General features: G+C 43.3%; 1 protein-coding gene across 1 annotated transcript in view; it reads right to left on the reverse strand.

Annotated features, from left to right (window-relative positions):
* Window positions 1-17,443, reverse strand: part of LOC101937062 (coiled-coil domain-containing protein 18-like) — a 121,327-nt gene that overhangs the window by 38,683 nt on the left and 65,201 nt on the right. Inside the window, exons 14-17 of the mRNA XM_065571440.1 lie at window positions 12,147-12,500; window positions 8,316-8,669; window positions 4,502-4,924; window positions 977-1,399 (exon numbers count right to left, since the gene is read on the reverse strand). Of these exons, the coding sequence (XP_065427512.1) occupies window positions 977-1,399; window positions 4,502-4,924; window positions 8,316-8,669; window positions 12,147-12,500 (1,554 nt within the window). The remainder of the gene's footprint in view (window positions 1-976; window positions 1,400-4,501; window positions 4,925-8,315; window positions 8,670-12,146; window positions 12,501-17,443) is intronic.

Genomic DNA, 17,443 nt, shown 5'->3' on the forward strand with positions numbered 1-17,443 from the left:
TAAGACGGATAATCAAAAAACTGTTGTGGTTGGATCTCGTAGGGCCCCAAAAGTCAACGGCTGCCACTCTTTCCACTAGGTGGCATCCAGGATCATAAGCGGTGAGGGCATTGGTTGGCATAACCCAAGATGAACCAGGCCTCCCGAAACTTCCTCTATCCTCCTCTGCAGGCGGACCTGGCCTTCGACCACTTAGAGACACGAAGGGGACGTTTGGAGATGGCGCACGTGCGCTCCAGCAGGCACCTCTTGGAGAAACTTCTACCATAAAGCTCCACAAGGCAGCACAGGAGAATTTTTGTGTTAGTACGTATTATCCCTTTTAGTCCTTTTCTTTCTGTATATTTCATTCATTTATATAATTTAACTATTCTTTAGAATCTTTATGATATTATCAAAGAGTATGGTGGATTCTAAGGCCTAGAACACTGGTCCTTAGCTCATAACTAACACCATTCCGGAATTCTATGCAGTAGGCTGTATCTGCTAGTCCTTGGCTATAAAACTCCAGATATTCATGGAAACCACCCACTAAACAAACACGACTATACAGAATGCTTTTCTTGAAAAAGCGTTGCTGCTCCCAGCTGTAAACAATCATGCCTTCATCGATCAGTCAGGTAACCTGAGAACTGCAAGGGAATGACATACCACTAAGCACGCGTACCTCTGCATTAACATAGTTTTTGTGCCATTGAGTAATACACAAAGGGAGGAAGGGACACTCAGGTTCTTTTTATACTTCAAAACCTGTTAAAACTGGCTAGAAGCCTCTTTTGTTATTCTTTCCCTAATTAAAGTGGCTCCAGTAAGACTCCCGGAAGGTGTTCTTCTCAACGACAGAGAGGGTTTGTGTATGACTGATGCAAGTACAGCCTGATCTGACCCGACCATGCTACTCTGGGGTAAAAAACGATATTTTATATAAATATTTCTATGTATGTATGTATGTATTTTAAAAATTGTCTTCTCTTACCTGATTTCTCTAGCTGTTCTAATTTCTCTTCCAAATGACCGATTTCCACAGTGGGCTGTGACATTGAAAGTTTCTTCTCTAGGAGATCTTTCCATTGCTTCAACTCATCTGTGCTGGCAAACAGCATGCTGTGCAGAGTTTGGAGCTTATTTTCGATTTCCTGGGAAACTTTTTGATCAGTGGCGGACAACTGATTAGTCAGCTGTTTAATCTGTGTTTCCAGACCCGAGAGGGGACTTTGTAGCCGGGCTTCTAACTGTGTTTGCACACTTCTTAACTTCTCATCCAATAGCATCTCAGTTGCGCCCAGACTGTTTTTGATCTCTGCTTTCAACTGCTCTCCCATCTTCTTTTCCAATAATATCTCAGTTGCCCCCAGACTGTTTTTGATCTCCGCTTTCAACTGCTCTCCCATCTTCTTTTCTAATAAACAGGAAGAGAATAAGAATAATAACAAATAATAAACAAGAGTTCCGTTCAGTTAATTACAGATGTTTCTTAAAAGATTTTTTTTTCATTGGGACGGGACGGAGAATAACCCAGCGCTTTTATGAAGAGCATGACTTTGAAGGCGGATATCCTTTCATTTCTGAAAGATGTAGCTCATCGCATCTCCTTCCCATGTAAGCTGGACAGAGAAACAATCATGAAATACATTCCAATTCCTTACTGGTTAGGTGGGGGATAATCATTATGGCCCACCAGATAGAAATAATGAAGAATACACCCATTCCATAGTCTTGACCCCTTTGGCACAGAAGTGGAACGAATGAGCTTCCCCTCATATGTTCAGCTAATTTGTAGCGACTCTATTACCCATTACCACCTGCACATGTTCCCTTCTACATGAGGGAGGAATGATCTCAGAGCCAGATGGCTGCAAATTCCAACACACTGTGCTGGGAGCTCTTTTCTTGGAGAACCCAGTGACTCTGAATTGGGAAACCAGCTCGCTGCCCTGAGCTGGATTCATCTGATGTTATTGTCTCGGATGGAGAAGGGGGAATGAACAGCATACCTTGGTGAATATTTAATCTCTTCATCCGCCACCTCAACAAATGCAGTGTTCTGGAGCATGGTTATAAACCTAAGAAGACGGTCTCTATAGGCTGTGTAAACTGGCAACATAGAATGCCGCATTGTTCACATACTCAGAAGAACGGAGGGGGTTACATAAGTGATAGCTCCAATCAACCCCATCAGTCCCAAAGAGACAATGACCTTCTGCTATCGACAGGCTTGAGTTTGGTAAATCACTGCTTATAATCTTAAAGTCCTTTTTCCAGAAGAAAGGCTCTCCCTTCACTGAGTCAGGTATAAAACACATCAAAAGAGTCCACTGACTTGGGCAGAGATTAGACTTTGTAACCCTGAAAAGCAGCCTCTGATCTGAGAAGGGGGAGATTGCAACTTCGATGTGATGCAAGGAAACTTTAGCTGCTGAAAGTGGCTGCATGCAAATACTTTGCTTTCTCGGCACAATCACACACACATTCACGCGCACGCAAAACCCAGATCACTGTTGCTCCCAACCCAAATAGGAGCACCTTGTATCAGGAATGGCATCTCAACACCAAGAACTTCAGGTACTTTTGATGACTGCACTGGATAGCAATATGAAAACTCCCAGCTTCTCAGCTGAGCGTGGTGACCAATCTATAATTTTGTGTGAGGAAAATATGGAGGGCAATGTTAACTTCTGAAACCGGAATTGTCTGGTGTACGTCTCTACATATCTGAAGTCGAAGATCAGATGCAAACCCCCCATCTTTTTTCTGTATCAGAAAATACGTTGAATAGGACCCAGTTTTAGGCCCCACACTAGAAGAAGGATGTGAAAAACTTGGAAAGAGCCCAGCGGAGGGTAACAAAAATGAGTAGGGGGCTGGAGCACATGACTTATGAGGAGAGGCTGAGAGGACTGGGATTCTTTAGTCTGCAGAAGAGAAGAATGAGGGGGGAATACATAGCTGCTTTCAACTACCTGAAAGGCGCTTCCAAGTAGGATGGATCTAGACTGTTCTCAGTGGTAGCAGATGACAAAAAAAGGAGTCATGGTCTCAAGTTGAAGTGGGGGAGGTTTTGGTTGGATCTTAAGAAAACCTTTTTCACTAGGAGGGTGGTGAAGCACTGGAATGGGTTACCTAGGGAAGTGGTGGAATCTCCTCCCTTAGAGGTTTTTAAGGCCAGGCTTGACAAAGCTCAGGCTGGGGTGATTTAGTTGGGGATTGGTCCTGCTTTGAGCAGGGGGTTGGACTAAATGGCCCCCTGAGGTCCCTTCCAACCCTGCTATTCTATGATTCTTTGACTCTATGAAACTGTAATGCATCCTCAGAAGAGAAGGAGGCTGAAGCCACACCCACTTGCTCATCAAGTGACAAGATTGGACTGACATCTGTATCCAGTTGCTCCTGTTCCAAAGCAGGAGCCGGTTCTTCATCCTCTTGCTCAACGAGGGGATCCTGTACCACAGTCAGATCAGGAGGAGACCCATCTGAGGACTTCTTACCCCTGGATCCACATCAGAGGAAACTTAGCCCCTCCGTCTCTAAGACGGATAATCAAAAAACTGTTGTGGTTGGATCTCGTAGGGCCCCAAAAGTCAACGGCTGCCACTCTTTCCACTAGGTGGCATCCAGGATCATAAGCGGTGAGGGCATTGGTTGGCATAACCCAAGATGAACCAGGTCTCCCCAAACTTCCTCTATCCTCCTCTGCAGGCGGACTTGGCCTTCGACCACTTAGAGACACGAAGGGGACGTTTGGAGATGGCGCACGTGCGCTCCAGCAGGCACCTCTTGGAGAAACTTCTACCATAAAGCTCCACAAGGCAGCACAGGAGAATTTTTGTGTTAGTACGTATTATCCCTTTTAGTCCTTTTCTTTCTGTATATTTCATTCATTTATATAATTTAACTATTCTTTAGAATCTTTATGATATTATCAAAGAGTATGGTGGATTCTAAGGCCCAGAACACTGGTCCTTAGCTCATAACTAACACCATTCCGGAATTCTATGCAGTAGGCTGTATCTGCTAGTCCTTGGCTATAAAACTCCAGATATTCATGGAAACCACCCACTAAACAAACACGAATATACAGAATGCTTTTCTTGAAAAAGCGTTGCTGCTCCCAGCTGTAAACAATCATGCCTTCATCGATCAGTCAGGTAACCTGAGAACTGCAAGGGAATGACATACCACTAAGCACGCGTACCTCTGCATTAACATAGTTTTTGTGCCATTGAGTAATACACAAAGGGAGGAAGGGACACTCAGGTTCTTTTTATACTTCAAAACCTGTTAAAACTGGCTAGAAGCCTCTTTTGTTATTCTTTCCCTAATTAAAGTGGCTCCAGTAAGACTCCCGGAAGGTGTTCTTCTCAACGACAGAGAGGGCTTGTGTATGACTGATGCAAGTACAGCCTGATCTGACCCGACCATGCTACTCTGGGGTAAAAAACGATATTTTATATAAATATTTCTATGTATGTATGTATGTATTTTAAAAATTGTCTTCTCTTACCTGATTTCTCTAGCTGTTCTAATTTCTCTTCCAAATGACCGATTTCCACAGTGGGCTGTGACATTGAAAGTTTCTTCTCTAGGAGATCTTTCCATTGCTTCAACTCATCTGTGCTGGCAAACAGCATGCTGTGCAGAGTTTGGAGCTTATTTTCGATTTCCTGGGAAACTTTTTGATCAGTGGCGGACAACTGATTAGTCAGCTGTTTAATCTGTGTTTCCAGACCCGAGAGGGGACTTTGTAGCCGGGCTTCTAACTGTGTTTGCACACTTCTTAACTTCTCATCCAATAGCATCTCAGTTGCGCCCAGACTGTTTTTGATCTCTGCTTTCAACTGCTCTCCCATCTTCTTTTCCAATAATATCTCAGTTGCCCCCAGACTGTTTTTGATCTCCGCTTTCAACTGCTCTCCCATCTTCTTTTCTAATAAACAGGAAGAGAATAAGAATAATAACAAATAATAAACAAGAGTTCCGTTCAGTTAATTACAGATGTTTCTTAAAAGATTTTTTTTTTCATTGGGACGGGACGGAGAATAACCCAGCGCTTTTATGAAAAGCATGACTTTGAAGGCGGATATCCTTTCATTTCTGAAAGATGTAGCTCATCGCATCTTCTTCCCATGTAAGCTGGACAGAGAAACAATCATGAAATACATTCCAATTCCTTACTGGTTAGGTGGGGGATAATCATTATGGCCCACCAGATAGAAATAATGAAGAATACACCCATTCCATAGTCTTGACCCCTTTGGCACAGAAGTGGAACGAATGAGCTTCCCCTCATATGTTCAGCTAATTTGTAGCGACTCTATTACCCATTACCACCTGCACATGTTCCCTTCTACATGAGGGAGGAATGATCTCAGAGCCAGATGGCTGCAAATTCCAACACACTGTGCTGGGAGCTCTTTTCTTGGAGAACCCAGTGACTCTGAATTGGGAAACCAGCTCGCTGCCCTGAGCTGGATTCATCTGATGTTATTGTCTCGGATGGAGAAGGGGGAATGAACAGCATACCTTGGTGAATATTTAATCTCTTCATCCGCCACCTCAACAAATGCAGTGTTCTGGAGCATGGTTATAAACCTAAGAAGACGGTCTCTATAGGCTGTGTAAACTGGCAACATAGAATGCCGCATTGTTCACATACTCAGAAGAACGGAGGGGGTTACATAAGTGATAGCTCCAATCAACCCCATCAGTCCCAAAGAGACAATGACCTTCTGCTATCGACAGGCTTGAGTTTGGTAAATCACTGCTTATAATCTTAAAGTCCTTTTTCCAGAAGAAAGGCTCTCCCTTCACTGAGTCAGGTATAAAACACATCAAAAGAGTCCACTGACTTGGGCAGAGATTAGACTTTGTAACCCTGAAAAGCAGCCTCTGATCTGAGAAGGGGGAGATTGCAACTTCGATGTGATGCAAGGAAACTTTAGCTGCTGAAAGTGGCTGCATGCAAATACTTTGCTTTCTCGGCACAATCACACACACATTCACGCGCACGCAAAACCCAGATCACTGTTGCTCCCAACCCAAATAGGAGCACCTTGTATCAGGAATGGCATCTCAACACCAAGAACTTCAGGTACTTTTGATGACTGCACTGGATAGCAATATGAAAACTCCCAGCTTCTCAGCTGAGCGTGGTGACCAATCTATAATTTTGTGTGAGGAAAATATGGAGGGCAATGTTAACTTCTGAAACCGGAATTGTCTGGTGTACGTCTCTACATATCTGAAGTCGAAGATCAGATGCAAACCCCCCATCTTTTTTCTGTATCAGAAAATACGTTGAATAGGACCCAGTTTTAGGCCCCACACTAGAAGAAGGATGTGAAAAACTTGGAAAGAGCCCAGCGGAGGGTAACAAAAATGAGTAGGGGGCTGGAGCACATGACTTATGAGGAGAGGCTGAGAGGACTGGGATTCTTTAGTCTGCAGAAGAGAAGAATGAGGGGGGAATACATAGCTGCTTTCAACTACCTGAAAGGCGCTTCCAAGTAGGATGGATCTAGACTGTTCTCAGTGGTAGCAGATGACAAAAAAAGGAGTCATGGTCTCAAGTTGAAGTGGGGGAGGTTTTGGTTGGATCTTAAGAAAACCTTTTTCACTAGGAGGGTGGTGAAGCACTGGAATGGGTTACCTAGGGAAGTGGTGGAATCTCCTCCCTTAGAGGTTTTTAAGGCCAGGCTTGACAAAGCTCAGGCTGGGGTGATTTAGTTGGGGATTGGTCCTGCTTTGAGCAGGGGGTTGGACTAAATGGCCCCCTGAGGTCCCTTCCAACCCTGCTATTCTATGATTCTTTGACTCTATGAAACTGTAATGCATCCTCAGAAGAGAAGGAGGCTGAAGCCACACCCACTTGCTCATCAAGTGACAAGATTGGACTGACATCTGTATCCAGTTGCTCCTGTTCCAAAGCAGGAGCCGGTTCTTCATCCTCTTGCTCAACGAGGGGATCCTGTACCACAGTCAGATCAGGAGGAGACCCATCTGAGGACTTCTTACCCCTGGATCCACATCAGAGGAAACTTAGCCCCTCCGTCTCTAAGACGGATAATCAAAAAACTGTTGTGGTTGGATCTCGTAGGGCCCCAAAAGTCAACGGCTGCCACTCTTTCCACTAGGTGGCATCCAGGATCATAAGCGGTGAGGGCATTGGTTGGCATAACCCAAGATGAACCAGGTCTCCCCAAACTTCCTCTATCCTCCTCTGCAGGCGGACTTGGCCTTCGACCACTTAGAGACACGAAGGGGACGTTTGGAGATGGCGCACGTGCGCTCCAGCAGGCACCTCTTGGAGAAACTTCTACCATAAAGCTCCACAAGGCAGCACAGGAGAATTTTTGTGTTAGTACGTATTATCCCTTTTAGTCCTTTTCTTTCTGTATATTTCATTCATTTATATAATTTAACTATTCTTTAGAATCTTTATGATATTATCAAAGAGTATGGTGGATTCTAAGGCCCAGAACACTGGTCCTTAGCTCATAACTAACACCATTCCGGAATTCTATGCAGTAGGCTGTATCTGCTAGTCCTTGGCTATAAAACTCCAGATATTCATGGAAACCACCCACTAAACAAACACGAATATACAGAATGCTTTTCTTGAAAAAGCGTTGCTGCTCCCAGCTGTAAACAATCATGCCTTCATCGATCAGTCAGGTAACCTGAGAACTGCAAGGGAATGACATACCACTAAGCACGCGTACCTCTGCATTAACATAGTTTTTGTGCCATTGAGTAATACACAAAGGGAGGAAGGGACACTCAGGTTCTTTTTATACTTCAAAACCTGTTAAAACTGGCTAGAAGCCTCTTTTGTTATTCTTTCCCTAATTAAAGTGGCTCCAGTAAGGCTTCATCTACACTACCGGGGGGAGTTGATTTAAGATACGCAAATTCAGCTACGTGAATAGCGTAGCTGAATTCGACGTATTGCAGCCGACTTACCCCGCTTTGAGGACGGGGGCAAAATCGACCTCTGCGGCTTCCTGTCGATGGCGCTTACTCCCACCTCCGCTGGTGGAGTAAGAGTGTCGATTCAGGGATTGATTGTCACGTCCCAATGGGACGCGATAAATCGATCCCCGAGAGGTCGATTTCTACCTGCCGATTCAGGCGGGTAGTGTAGGCCTAGCCTAAGAGTCCCAGAAGATGTTCTTCTTAACGACAGAGAGGGCTTGTGGATGACTGATTGAAGTACAGCCTGATCTGACCCGTCCATGCTGCTCTGGGGTAAAAGGCGATATTTTATATAAATATTTGTATGTATGCATGTATGTATTTTAAAAATTGTCTTCTCTTACCTGATTTCTCTAGCTGTTCTAATTTCTCTTCCGAATGACCGATTTCCACAGTGGGCTGTGACATTGAAAGTTTCTTCTCTAGGAGATCTTTCCATTGCTTCAACTCATCTGTGCTGGCAAACAGCATTCTGTGCAGAGTTTGGAGCTTATTTTCGATTTCCTGGGAAACTTTTTGATCAGTGGCGGACAACTGATTAGTCAGCTGTTTAATCTGTGTTTCCAGATCTGAGAGGGGATTTTGTAGCCAGGCTTCTAACTGTGTTTGGACACTTCCTAACTTCTCATCCAATAGCATCTCAGTTGCCCCCAGACTGTTTTTGATCTCCGCTTTCAACTGCTCTCCCATCTTCTTTTCTAATAATAAGGAAGGGAATAATAATAAAAATAATAAACAAGGGTTCGTTTCAGTTAATTACAGATATTTCTTAAAAGATTTTTTTTTTCATTGAGACGGGAAGGAGAATAATCCAGTGTTTTTATGAAAAGCATGATTTGGAAGGCAGTATCTTTTCATTTGTGAAAGATGTAGCTCATCGCATCTCCCTCCCATGTGAGCTGGAAAGAGAAAACAATTGTGCAATACATTCCAATTATTTATTGGTTATGTTGGGGATAATCATTATGGCCCACCAGATAGATGTAATGAAGAATACACCCATCCCATAGTCTTGACCCCTTTGGCATAGTAGTGGAACGAATGAGCTTCCCCTCATATGTTCAGCTAATTTGTAGCGACTCTATTGCCCATTACCACCTGCACATATTCTCTTCTATATGAGGGAGTAATGAGTTTAGAGCCAGATGGCTCCAAATTCCAACACATTGTGCTGGGAGCTCTTTTCTTGGAAAACCCAGTGACTCTGAATTGGGAAACCAGCTCCCTGCCCTGAGCTGTATTCATCTGATGTTATTGTCTCGGATGGAGAAGGGGGAATGAACAGCACACCTTGGTGAATATTTAATCTCTTCATCCGCCACCTCATCAAATGCAGTGTTCTGGAGCATCGTTATAAACCTAAGAAGACGGTCTCTATGGGGTGTGTAAACTGGCAACATAGAATGTTGCATTGTTCGCATTCACAGAAGAGCAGAGGGGGTTACATACGTGATAGCTCCTATCAATCCCATCAGTCCCAAAGAGATAATGAGCGTCTGCTATCGACAGGCTTGAATTTGGTAAATCACTGCTTATAATCTTAAAGTCCTTTTTCCAGAAGAAAGGCTCTCCCTTCACTGAGTAAGGTATAAAACACATGAAAAGAATCCACTGACTTGGGCAGAGATTAGACTTTGTAACCCTGAAAAGCAGCCTCTGATCTGAGAAGGGGGAGATTGCAACTTCGATGTGATGCAAGGGAACTTTAGCTGCTGAAAGTGGCTGCATGCAAATACTTTGCTTTCTCGGCACAATCACACACACATTCACGCGCACCCAAAACCCAGCTCACTGTTGCTCCCAACCCAAATAGGAACACCTTGTTTCAAGAATGGCATCTCAACACCAAGTACTTCAGGTTCTTTTAATGACTGCACTGGTTAGCAATAAGAAAACTCCCAGCTTTTCAGCTGAGGGTTTTGACTAATCTATAATTTTGTGTGAAGAAAATATGGAGGGCAACGTTAACTTTTGAAACCAGAATTTTTTGAAGTCTAAGATCAAATGCAAAGCACAATCTTTTTTCTGTATCGGAAAATACTTTGAATAGAACCCCTGACTCCAAAGTTGTTTGGGTATGTCCTCCACCGCTATTGTCAGGAGCAGCTTTTGAACTTATATTTGTGAATCACTTTCTTGGAAAAGTCCCTTATAAGGGAAGAGTTGGGGGAATTTGATAGGTGGAGTTTTTCGTATTCTATGGTGTAACCCTGGTCTATAATTGCCTTTATCCATGTGTCTGATGTAATTAGCCTCCACTTGTTGATAAATTGGGCCAGCCTTACTCCTTATAACAAAGGAGACTAAACTTGTCTGTTTGGTCCATGACTCATAAGCATCACATCAAATGTTCAGCCTGGTGTCTGCTGAAGATGAAGAACAAGGAGCTAGTTCCCTCATCCTAGGGCTAGACCTGAAAGATCTGTTCTTCCGTTGAGACTGAAATGAAGTGTTCTTTTGCTGGTGCTGGTTGAGACACCTTTGGCTAGAGGAGAAATAAGATGAATGACCGCTGTGAGGAATGCTCTCTCTGATAGATAAATGATGGAGTAGAAGGCCTCTTCTTGGTAATGGATAAAGTCCCAGAAAACAACCCGTCTATGTAATCTCCTTTAAATTTTCCAAGTGCTCTTCTATCTTGGAACTAATAATACCTCAGAGGGCTGGTCCTGTGCACTAAATCTCATATCTGAAGCCAGTAGAGCTAACCAGAGACAAGTATGTGTCCTCAAAAAAACTGCAGATGACCAAACTCTGGCAGAAGAGTCTAAGGCTTTGAATGATCCCCCAAGTACATGCTTGGGCACTTTCTGTGCTTTTGTGAGAAGGACATTAGCCAATCTTCATTCCTCCTCTCACAAGCGCTGGACAAATAGAGTCATCTTTTCCTTCAGGTTGAAATGATAACAGGCCATTACTGACTGATAATCAGTGAAGCAACAGCAGCAGCAGCAGCAGAAAACGTTATCCTTGATGCATAAATCTTCCTTCCCTCTCTATCTATCATGGTAGAGTGAGACTGGCCAGATCTAAACTTCTTACTAGCTGCAGCTATGAGAAGCACGTTTTTTATAGGTTGGGAATGAAAATACAAAATTTCCTTCCTGTGGCACCTGATAAAGTTTGTTGGATTTCTTGGACACAGGGTGATAGGAGGGAGGAGAGGATCAAATAGCCTTTGTAGACTGCAAAACTCCATCCAAAATAGGAAGCAACCCCCTATTCCTGGAGATGGCTCCCAAAATGTCAAATACAGAATATGTGTGTGTGTGGGCTGGGGCATTCTCTGTGGGTGGGGGCCGGGAAGGGACTAAATGGCTGAGTATGGAATTAGGTGTACATTGTATGTACAACTGCCTAAATGACACACGATTCCTACCAACATCTCTATTCCGGTTCAAGGAACTGGGGGATTGAATACCACAAAACTATGTTAAAGCAGAATTAAGAGGCCTTGGAGGAATATTGTCCCCTTGCATAACATTGGAGTTGAACAAAACTGAAACTTCTGAAAACCAGAAATGAACAATTGAAATTTCATATACAACTATGACGCTGATCTCTTTTAGCAATGCCCCAATATGCTCTGTTATACATACATACATACCTTTAGTCTGTCAAACCCACAGTTGCTGAAACATAAAGCACTTCAACTATTTCTTCAACCCACCCGTTCTTACCCATATAATTCCACCTAAATCTTTTAAAGGAAAGGGGAGGGTTTCCCATGTCACCCGCTCTCAAGGATCTTCAAACAATACCTCAGCATACTTACACTGACTTTCAGCATTATAAGATGCAGGAGATGCCAGATCCTGGTGTATTCTCAAATACTTAGCCATAAACACATAGGTATATTGGGGCATTACTGAAAGAGGACAGAGGGCAATTTGCATGGGCTGCCTGAGTTATGCATTTCTGGTTTGAAAAAAAAATGAGTTTTGCACAATTCAACATTCTGCAAGGGAATGACATACCATTAAACAACCTTACCTCTGCATTAACAGTTTTTGTGCCATTGAGTAATACACAAAGGGAGGAAGGGACATTCAGGTTGTCTTTCTACATCAAAAACTGTCAAAACTGGCTAAAAGACTCTTTTTTTAGTCCTCCCCAAATTACATTGAATATATGTATGTATGTGTGTATGCATTTTTGAAATTGTCTTCTCTTACCTGATTTCTCTATCTGTTCTAATTTCTTTTCCAAATGACTGATTTCCAGAGTGGGCTGTGAACTTGAGAGTTTCTTCTCTAGGAGAAATTTCCATTGCTTCATCTCATCTCTGTTGGTAAACTGCATGCTATGTATAGTTTGGAGCTTTTTTTCTATTTCCTGGGAAACTTTTTGATCAATGGAGGACAACCGATTAGTCAACTGTTTAATCTGTATTTCCAGACCCAAGAGGGGATTCTGTTGTTGTGCTTCTAAGTGTGTTTGGGCACTTCCTAATTTCTCATGCAGTAACATCTTAGTTTCCCTCAGTCTGGTTTTCATCTCCACCCTGAACTGCTCTTCCATCTTCCTTTCTAATAATAATAAAGAGAATAATAAAAATAATGGTTTTTTTCAAATATTTACAGATGTCTGTTAGAGGTCATTTTTTTCACTGAGATGGGAAGGAAAATAACCCAGCGCTTTTATGAACAGGATAATATTGAAGGCAATATTTTTTCATTTGTGAAAGATGAAGTTCATCACATCTAATGCCCATGTGACATGGAAAGAGAAAACAATTCATGCAAGACATTCCAAATGATTTACTAGTTATGTGGGGGAAATCATTAGGGGCCACAAGATAGATATAATGAACAAGACACCAATCCCATTGTCTGACCCCTTTGGCAGATAAATGGAACGAGTGAGTATGTTCATGTAATTTGTAGTACTTATATTGTCCATTACCATCTGCACAATGTTCCCTTGTACATGAGAGAGGAACGAGTAAGCAAGACATGAAAAGTAATTCTTCCATTATACTCTGCATTGATTATGCCTCAACTGGAGTATTGTGTCCAGTTCTGGGCACTACATTTTGGGAAAGATATGGACAAATTGGAGAGAATACAGAGAAGAGCAACAAGGATGATTAGGCATCTGGAAAAGATGACCTGTGAGGGATGATTGAAAAAAAATGGGTTTATTTAGTCTGGAAAAGTGAAGACAGAGAAGGGACATGATAACCATTTAGAAATACCTCAATGGTTGTTACAAGGAGGATGGAGAAAAATTGTTCTCCTTAACCTCTGATGATAGGACAAGAAGCAGTGGGCTTAAATTGCAGCAAGGGAGGTTTAGCTTGGACATTAGGAAAAAAACTTCCTAACTGTCAGGGAGGTTAGGCACTGGAATAAATTGCCTAGGGAGGTTGTGGAATCTCCATCATTGGAGATATTTAAGAGCAGGTTAGACAAACACCTGTCAGGGATATTATAGATGGTGCTGGCCCTGCCATGAGTGAAGGGAACTGGACTTGATGACCTCTTAAGGTCCCTTCCAGTCCTTTGATTCTATGATTCTATGAACTTCACAGGCAGTCTTGCTAACCTAATGAGGTGGGCTTTAAACTAGGTTCACCGGGGGACGGTGACCTAAGCTCAGAGATAACTGAGGAAGTGGGATACCAGGAGGACACACAAGGAGGAAGGTGCAAAAGGGGAAGCCTCCTGATACATACTGAGAAAGTAGGCCAATGGGCTAGTTATCTTAGATGTATTTATATGAACGCAAGAAGCCTGGGAAACTAGCAGGAAGTCCTGGCACAGTCAAGGAACTATGATATGATTGGAATAACAGAAATTTGGTGGGGATGTTCATATGACTGGAGCAATGTCATGGATGGGTATAAGTTGTTCAGAAAGGACAGGCACGTGAGGAAAGGTGGAGGAGTTGCATTATGTAAGAGAGTGGTATGATTGCTCAGCATTCCAGTATGAAACTGGAGAAAAGCCTGTTGAGAGTCTTTTGGGTTAAGTTTAGAGGCAAGACCAACAAGGGTGATATCGTGGTGGGAATGTGCTATAGACGACCATCTCAGAAGGATGAGGTAGATGAGGATTTCTTTGGACAACTAACTGAAGTTTCTAGATCACAGGCCCTGGTTCTAATAGGGGACTTCAATAACCCTGACATCTGCTGGGAGAGCAATACAGCCATGAACAATCCAGGAAGTTTTTGGAGGGTGTTGGGGATAACTTCCCGGTACAAGTGCTGGAGGAACCAACTAGGGGCCATGCTCATCTTGACCTGCTGCTTACAATCAGGGAAGAATTGGTAGGGGAAGTAGTCAGCATGACCATGAGATGATTGAGTTCAGGATCCTGACAAAAGGAAGAAAGGAGAGTAGCAAAATACAGACCCTGGACTTCAGAAAAGCAGACTTTGACTCCCTGAGGGAACTGATGGTCAGGATCCCCTGGGAAGGTAATATGAGGGGGCAAGGAGTCCAGGAGAGCTGGCTGTATTTTTAAAAAAAGCCTTATTGAGGGCACAGGAACAAACAGATGACCAGGAGGAGTATAAAATTATTGCTTGACCATATAGGGGTGTAATCAGGAAGGCCAAAGCACAATTGCAGTTGCTGCCAGCAAGGGATGTGAAGGGTAACAAGAAGGGTTTCTACAGGTATGTTGGCAACAAGAAGAAGGTCAGGGAAAGTCTGGGACCCTTACTGAATAGGGGAGGCAACCAAGTGACAGATGATGTGGAGAAAGCTGAAGTACTCAATGCTTTTTTTTGCCTCAGTCTTCACAGACAAGGTCAGCTCCCAGACTGCTATTATGGGAAACACAGTATGGGGAGGAGGTGAGCAGTCCTCAGTGGTGAAATGAAAGGTTAAGGACCATTTAGAAAAGCTGGACATGCACAAGTCCATGCGTCCAGATCTAATACATCCGAGGATACCAAGGGAGTTGGCTGATGTGATTTCAGAGACATTGGCCATTATCTTTGAAAACTTGTGGCGATCGGGGGAGGCCCCAGATTATTGCAAAAAGGCAAATATAGTGCCCATCTTTGAAAAAGGGAAGAAGGAGAACCCAGGGAACTACAGACTGGTCAGCGTCACTTTAGTCCCTGGCAAAATCATGGAGCAGGTCCTCAAGAAATCCATTTTGAAGCACTTGGAGGGGAGGAAAGTGATCAGGAACAGTCAACATGAATTTATCAAGGGGACCAACCTGATTGCCTTCTATGATGAGATAACTGGCTCTGTGGATATGGGGAAAGTGGTGGACATGATATATCTTGACTTTAGCAAAGATTTTGATATTGTCTCCCATAGTATTCTTGCCAACAAATTAAAGAAAGTATGGATTGGATGAATGGACTATAAGGTGGATAGAAAGTTGGCTAGATCATCGGGCTCAATGGGTAGTAATCAATGACTTGATGTCTAGTTGGCAGCCAGTATCAAGCAGAGTGCTCCAGGAGTCAGTCCTGGGGCTGGTTTTGTTCAACATCTTTCTTAATGATCTAGATGATGGGATGGATTGCACCCTCAGCAAGTTCACAGATAACACTAAGCTGTGGGGAGAGGTAGATACATTGGAGGGTAGGGATAGGGTCCAGAGTAACCTAGAAAAATTGGAGGATTGTGCCAAAATAAATCTGATGAGGTTTAGCAAGGACAAGTGCAAAGTCCTGTACTTAGGACAGAATAATCTTGTGTACTGCTACAGGCTGGGGACTGACACGCTAAGCAGCCGTTCGGCAGAAAAGGACCAGGGGGTTAGAGTAGACAAGAAATTGGATATAAGTCAGCAATGTGCCCTTGTTGCCAAAAAGGCCAATGGCATATTGGGCTGTATAAGTAGGATCATGGCCAGCAGATCAAGGGAAGTGATTATTCCCCTCTATCCCTCACTGGTGAGGGCACATCTGGAGTATTGCATCCAGTTTTGGTCCCCCCACTACAGAAGGGATGTGGACAAATTGGAGAGAGTCCAGCGGAGAGCAACAAAAATGATTAGGGGGCTTAGGCACATAATTTACGAGGAGAGGCTGAGGGAACTGGGGTTATTTAGTCTGCAGAAGAGAAGAGTGAGGGGGGGATTTGATAGCAGCCTTCAACTATCTGAATGGGGGTTCCAAAGAGGATGGTGCTCGGCTGTCCTCAGTGGTGGCAGATGACAGAACAAGGAGCAATGGTCTCAAGTTGCAGTTGGGGAGGTCTAGGTTGGATATTAAGACACACTAGGAAGATGGTGAAGCACTGGAATGGGTTACCTAGGGAGGTGGTGGAATCTCTATCCTTAGAGGTTTTTAAGGCCCAGCTTGCAAAGCCCTGGCTGGGATGATTTAATTGTGTTGGTCCTGCTTTGAGCATGGGATTGGACTAGATGACCTCCTGAGGTCTCTTCCAACCCTTATATTCTATGATTCTATGATCTCAGAGCCAGATGGCTCCTAATTCCAACACATTGGACTGTGAGCTCTTTTCTTGGAAAACCTGGTGACCCTGAATTGTAAATTGAGACAAATGGTCTCCCAGTCCTGGGTGGAGTGCATCTGATGTTGTTGTCAAGGATGGTCAGGGGGAATGAATAGCACAACTTGGAGAACATTAAATCCGTTCGTCCACTACCTCTCCAATGCAGAATGTCCTGGGATATGGTGATAAATATATGAATACTGTCTGGACTGGGTGTGTAAACTGTCAACATACAATGCTGCATTGTTCGCATTCTCAGAAGAGCAGAGCCGATTACATAAGTGGTAGCTCTGAACAACTCCACGAGTCCCAAAGTGATGATGACCTTCTGGTGTCGAGAGGCTTGAATTTGGGAAATCACTTCCTGTAGTCTTAAAATCCTGTTTTCCAGAAGAAAGGTTCTCCCTTCCACTGAGTCCACTATGGAACGTGTAAAAGGAATCCACTGACTTGGGCAGAGACTGGACTTTCTCATATTTAAAAGGAGCCCCTGATCTGAGAAGGGGGAGATTGCAACTTCCATGTGATGCAATGGAAATTTAGCTGCTGCAAATACCTTCCTTTCTGAGAAGTTACATTTCCACAGAAAGGCACTTTGGGCAAACACACACACACAGACACACACAACCCATCTCACTGCTTCTCCCAACTCAAATAGGAACACTTTGTATCAGAAATGGCATCTCACCACCAAGAACTTCAGGTACTTTTGATGACTGTACTGGATAGCAATATGAAAACTCCCGTGTTTTAAGTTGAGAATGATGACCAATCTAGAATTGTACGTGAGGATAATATGGAGGGCAACGTTGACTTTTGAAGCCGGAATTTTCTGATGTCCTTCTTTAAATATCTGAAGTCTAAGATCAGATGTAAACCCCAATCTTTTTTCTGTATCAGAAAATATGTTGAATAGAACCCCTGACACCAAAATTGTTTGTGTAGCTCTTCAACAGCTCTTCTCAGGATCAGCTTCTGAACTTACATTTGTAAAATCACCTTCTTGGAAAGGTCCCTGAAAAGGGAAGGGTATGAGAAATT

The sequence above is a fragment of the Chrysemys picta genome, chromosome 17, assembly GCF_011386835.1.
Source record: "Chrysemys picta bellii isolate R12L10 chromosome 17, ASM1138683v2, whole genome shotgun sequence".
In the NCBI taxonomy this organism is placed as follows: domain Eukaryota; kingdom Metazoa; phylum Chordata; order Testudines; family Emydidae; genus Chrysemys; species Chrysemys picta.